The 5,992-nt window shown below is 39.4% G+C and overlaps 1 protein-coding gene across 1 annotated transcript; it reads right to left on the reverse strand.

The window, feature by feature from the left end:
- Window positions 1-2,065: 2,065 nt before the first annotated feature.
- On the reverse strand, window positions 2,066-3,004 carry LOC102835945 (olfactory receptor 7C1-like). Its single transcript, XM_006877513.1, has one exon. It carries the CDS (start codon window positions 3,002-3,004, stop codon window positions 2,066-2,068), a length of 939 nt encoding a protein of 312 aa, XP_006877575.1.
- Window positions 3,005-5,992: the final 2,988 nt, after the last annotated feature.

The following is a 5,992-nucleotide window of genomic DNA, read 5'->3' on the forward strand; positions in this document are numbered from 1 at the left end:
AAATCCTGAGCTCATGGGCACTGACTTAGCTCCTGGGGGCTAGGGCTGACAGGGAAAGGGCTAGCTGTTCTGAAGTGAAATACAGGGAGGTGTATGTGCATGTGTGCACTCCCATTTGACCTAGTTTGATTCTCTTTCCCTCTTGTGCAGCTAGGGGAAGTCAGACATGGCTCCCACATGGGTTTTCCAACGTCAAGCCTAATTACTGCTGAAACAGACCCCCCCAATGAGATGGAATGGTCAAGTGGCAGCATTGATGGACTCAAGCGTGGCAATAATAGTGAGGTTGGCCCAGGATTGGGTAGTGTTTCATTCTGCTGTGCATAAGGTTGCTATGGGTCAGTACCGACTCGATGGCACCTAACAACAACAACAACAACAACAACACTTTTGTTTAAATATTCTGCTTTTTTTTCAAACTTTTTAGTTTTTTACCTATTACCTAACTCAAGTTACTTGGAAGATTTTGATATCAAGTTTGATGTAAACACCCAAACCTGTTAAACTGAGCTCACCTCATTGATTCTTAATAATATCAAAACAATTTAATTCGTAAGCACACACATGTCTTAAAATCAAAAGAGCTCCTTGACAGATTATCTAATTTAATAGCAACACACAGAGTCACTGTACTAAAAAGAATTGGTCAGTGTTTAACCATTTCAAGGGTATCATGCCATCAAGAACTGACGGTACTGAAGAAAGAAGTCTATTTCACAGAAGGCATTGAACAAAATCAATGCTCCAAGAATTAAAGGAACACACAATATTGTTGAAAATTTCCAATAAACTGATACAACACTGGAGGTTCGCATGTATCTATGCCAAGAAATTTGGAAGACAGTCACCTGGACAACTGATTGGAATATTTGTGCCCATTCTAAGAAAGGTGACTTAATGGACTGTGGACATCATCAAACAGTATCATTAACATCACCTGTAAGAGCATTTTGCTGATGACAATTTAAAAACATCAAAAGGGAGCTGCCAGAAATTCAAGCCAGATTCAGAAATGGACAGAAACAAGGGATTTTTTTTTGCTGCTGTCAGATGAATCCTGGATGAAAGCAGAGAATATTAGAAAATATTTAATTGTATTTTATTGACTATACAAAGGCATTCAACTAAGTGGATCATAACAAACAAAGGATAACATTAAGGATATTGGGAATTCCAGAACACTTAATTGTGCTCATGGGGAACCTGTATACAGACCAAGAGGCAGCCATTGGAACAGAACAATGGTATGCTTTGTTGTGTTTAGTTGTTGTTAGGTGCCATGGAGGATACTACATGGTTTAAAATCAGGAAATGTGTGCATCAAGGATGTATCATTTTATTAAACTTATTCAATCTATATATTGAGTAAGCAATCTGAAAAGGTGGATTGTATGAAGAAGAATGTGGTACATGCATGCAAAGTTTCTGCTCAAAATACTTAACAAAAGTCCTGTTTTAAAAAAATAACCCAGAGGGTTTGAATATTTCATGCTATAACTGATTATAAGAAACAGACTTTCCAAAACAGGAATCTGGAGATTGGTATCTCAACTTTTTGGGTTTCAGGACATTAATAGCAGTTCAAATGAGGTAATTGTGTGGGGGTACTCCATGACTTGCAGTAGAAGATTTGCTTCATACTGAATCATCTGCAGTCACCCTAAAATAACCGCCTGTTGAAAGGTGATTTTGGTTAATATAAAAGGCTTTCAAAGAAATACACAAGAAACAATTGCTTATATATTATAATATATAAAAATGAAAGATCTGAAAATTATATGGAATTAGGAGCTCTGGTAGCGTAGTGGTTATGAGTCGGGCTGCGAATCACAAGGTCAGCAGTTTGAAACTATCAGCTGTTCCATGGGAGAAAGATGAGGCGTTCTGCTTCCGTAAAGATTAACAGCCTTGGAAACCCTGTGCAGGGTCGCTATAAGTCTGAACCAACTCAACGGCATAACAACAACAACAACAACATGTGTTGATGAAAGTATGATTACGTCTTCATGATACTGAACTCTGTTGCTTATGAGTAACTTCCTAGTCTTGAGAAATAATCATTCTGTTACGTGGAGAATGTCTGCCAGTTGAACAGTTTTCTTACTCCCTGCTTTATATCCTTATTTCTAAGACTGTAGATAAAGGGGTTCAGCATGGGGGTGACCACAGTGTACATCACTGAGACCATTGCAGTTGTCCTGGAGTTTTGGGTAGCAGCAAAACTAAGATAAACTCCAAGACCTGTACCATAGAACAAGGAAATGACTGAGAGGTGAGACCCACAAGTAGAAAAGACTTTATGCTTGCCCCCAACTGATGAAATTTTCAAAATGGAAGACACGATCTTAGTGTAAGAGAAAAGAATCCCAGTGAGTGGAATGACACCCACAAGTCCAGTTGTAAAATACATCACTAAGTTGTTGAGGAAGGTGTCAGAACAAGCAAGTTGGATTACCTGATTAAATTCACAGAAAAAGTGGGAGATTTCTAATTCTGTACAAAAAGACAGTCGCAAAACCATTAAGCTATGTAATAGAGAGTTCAGAACACTCAATATCCAGGATGCCAGAAGTGTGAGGCCACAGAGCTTGGGGTTCATGATGACCGTGTAGTGCAGTGGGAGGCAGATGGCTACAAACCGGTCAAAGGCCATCACTGTCAAGAGGAAATTGTCTAGTTCTCCAAAAACCATGAAAAAAAACATTTGGGTGATGCAGTCTTCATAGGTAATGATTTTATTCTGCATCTGAATGTTCAGCAGCATCTTTGGGAGAGTGGTGGTGGTGAAGCAGATGTCTGCAAAAGAGAGATTGGAGAGGAAGAAGTACATGGGGGTGTGGAGGTGGGTGTCTGTGATGATGACCAGGATGATGAGCAGGTTCCCAGAGAAGGTGATTAGGTACATGGACAGAAAAAGCCCAAAGAGGAGGGGCTGCATCTGTGCCTCTTCTGAGAGCCCCAAAAGAATGAATCCTGGAAACTGTGTTTGGTTTCCTGGTTCCATGTAGCTGAACAAATTACTGTAAAAGAGAAAAGAGCCATGCGAACTTAGCCATAACAATGAAGAATTTAACAGCTAAGCAGTTGTTTACATTTCAAACATCTTTAGTTAAGTAATTCCTATATAAAATCTCTGGAGTCCTAGTGTGGTGCTGGGGCTGATCTGCTGGACTGCAAAGAGTTTCAATGGCAAAATCTGTGGCTCAAGGTCATCAGTCCCTCTTTGGAAACACTATACAGGGCTGCTATGGGTCAGAAATGACTCGATGCCACTTAACAACATATGAAATCTATGGAGTTCTGGTGTGGTGCCATAGGCTCAGCACGTGACTTCAAGGTCACTTTGAACTGCAATGTTGGCAGTTCAAACTCACCAGTCGCTCCTGGGAAACCCAATTCAGGGTCACTATGAGTTGAAACTAACTTGACAGCACTTAACAACAATATAAAAGCATTAGATGTGCCCTTTAGCTGAGAGTTTCAAGGAACGCCAAATATTCTGTCTTCCCCTTCTTCCTGAAGCTGACTAATTTTCCTTAGCTCTAATCCCAAACATTTTCCAATGGCAATATATTTCTCCACAAAATCTTTAAGACTTTGTTCATTCAACAAATATTTTTGACCAATTCTTTTTTTTCCCATGTATTCTTGACCCTATTGGTTTTTGTAGTGTGGTGTCTTATGTGTTGTTATGATGTTGGAAGCTATGCCAGCAGTATTTCAAATATCAGTAGGGTCACCCATGATTGACAGATTTCAGTGGATCTTCCAGATTCAGAAAAGTCTGAAAAGAAGGAGTAGGCAATGCACTTCTGAGGGATTAGCCACGGAAAGCCTTTTGAATAGAAATGGAACACCCTCTGATATAATGCCAGAGATCAGCACCTGTGGTTGGAAGGCACTCAAAATGAGATGGGAATAGTACTATTGATGAAGATCAAAGAATGGACCAATAAGCACCATCGTGGTAAATGCAGAAAACATTCAAGTTGTCAAGAATTTCATTTTGCTTGATGTGACAGTTAATTTTTTGTGTCAGCTTGACTGGGCCATGATTCCAAATGGTTTGTCAGTTAAGATATAATTATCACCTACATGTTGAAATCTACTGTGATGCTATCAGCTTTGATCTAATATAATTATCCTATGTGTTATAAATCCTCACTTCCATCATGTTGATGAGACTAGATGCAATCTATGGGATTTGTTCTATTTTGATTCAATCTCTTTTGAGATACAGAAGAAGAGACTAGTGGGCAGAGAGGAAATGATAGTCACGAGTGGAGTACAACATGTGGACTTGGGATCTCTGTACTGGGAAACTCCTAGATTCAGAGAAAGATTAATTTAAAGACACATGGAGAATTCCAAAGAATGGTGGACATACTGATGCTAAAAGGGGACAACGACCTTTCCCAAGATCTGGTGCTCTGAATTCAGACTTCTAGGCTGATAAAGCACTGTGGGATAAAGCACTGGACCTAAAGGTCAGTTTGAACCACAGGGTTAGTGGTTCAGACTCACCAGACACTCTGTGGAAACCGTATACAAAGTCACTATGAGTTGGAGCTTACTTGATGGCACTTAACAACAACAAACTGTAAGAACAAATTTCTGTTTGTTAAAATACTTGTGATATATCTGTTATAGCAGCACTAGGTAAATAAGATACTTGGATGCATAATCAATGCTCATGCAAACAGCAGTCAATAAATCAAACAACAGAGACTTCCAGTCAGATGGTGGACTCTATACAGACCCTCTACAACAACAATCCCAATCCACCAAACCCACTGCCATTGAGTTGTGTCTGACTCTCGGTGACTGTATGTAGCATTTCGGAGACTTTAAATCTTGATAGGCTCAAACAGCCTCATATTTCTCCCATGCAGTGGTTTGTGAATTTAAAATGCCAACTTTGAGGTGAGAGTGCAGGAAGAACAAGTTCAATGTTTCTCAAGCTGAGGGAACTGAAGAAAAATTCAAGGCTTGACTTGAATGATTGAAGGACCCTATGGGCAAAACATTGAACAATGCAGAAAACATTAAAATAAGATGGAAAGAATACACAGAGTCACTATACCGAAAAAGAAATGGTCGATGTTTAACCATTTCAAGGGGCAGCATAAAAAGTTGATAGACTGAAAGCTACAAAACACAGAAAACAAGGCCACTGTCTAGAAGCCAATGTACTCTGGCTGTTTTAATCCTTAGAAACATAGACCACTGTGGTATTCCATAATTGGACACAGAATGTCCTTTTCTTGGAGATAGCATGCATGCCCGGTCCTTTGAGAAACCTGATTTTGGATTGCTTTTCCAATCTAGTGAATTTTCACTGGTTTTCTTATAGATAGAGATAGGTCATTCTCAGGACCAGTCATGTACAGTCATACGAGATGAATCAGGCCCCTGTCCATTGAATTGAACCAGCCAGGGCTTGGTTTCATTAACCAAAACAAAGAACCTCAAAAGATGCATGTCCTAGATTTCTTTCCTCGGTCCTGTTTAATATGACAGTAGTGATTTCTGGAGAGTCTTGCCAGACATTGAATTTATTTAGCTTGGATTTGCTCCTGGAGTTCCTCTCACCTCTTATGGGCGTGATAATTGTAGAGACCACTTCTGAACTAGAAGGCTTTAGAACTGCTCATTCCACAAAGACTGGTTTATGGGCATAGGCTAAACAACTCCATCAAAACCTCAGTGTCCTCTTTATGAAGGAACTTATTTTGTACCTCATGATTTTATGTGAGGATTTCAAATTTAGAATATTGCACTTTTGAGGAATAAATGTACTTCTGCAAGATTACAAAAACAATCATATTGTAAACATTAAATACAATAATACCTAGTATACAAGAAGCTCTGGTAGCAAAGTGGTTACGAATCAGGCTGCAAACCTCAGGGTCAGCAGTTCAAAACTACCAGCTGTTTTGCAGGAGAAAGATGAGGCTTTCTGTTCCTGTAAAGATTTACAGCCTCAGAAACC

The sequence above is a fragment of the Chrysochloris asiatica genome, unplaced genomic scaffold, assembly GCF_000296735.1.
Source record: "Chrysochloris asiatica unplaced genomic scaffold, ChrAsi1.0 scaffold00518, whole genome shotgun sequence".
Lineage (NCBI taxonomy): Eukaryota > Metazoa > Chordata > Mammalia > Afrosoricida > Chrysochloridae > Chrysochloris > Chrysochloris asiatica.

What these genes read in the sequence shown, in the direction of transcription:
- LOC102835945 (XM_006877513.1), bottom strand. Translation starts at nt 3,004, where the DNA reads ATGGAACCAGGAAACCAAACACAGTTTCCAGGATTCATTCTTTTGGGG.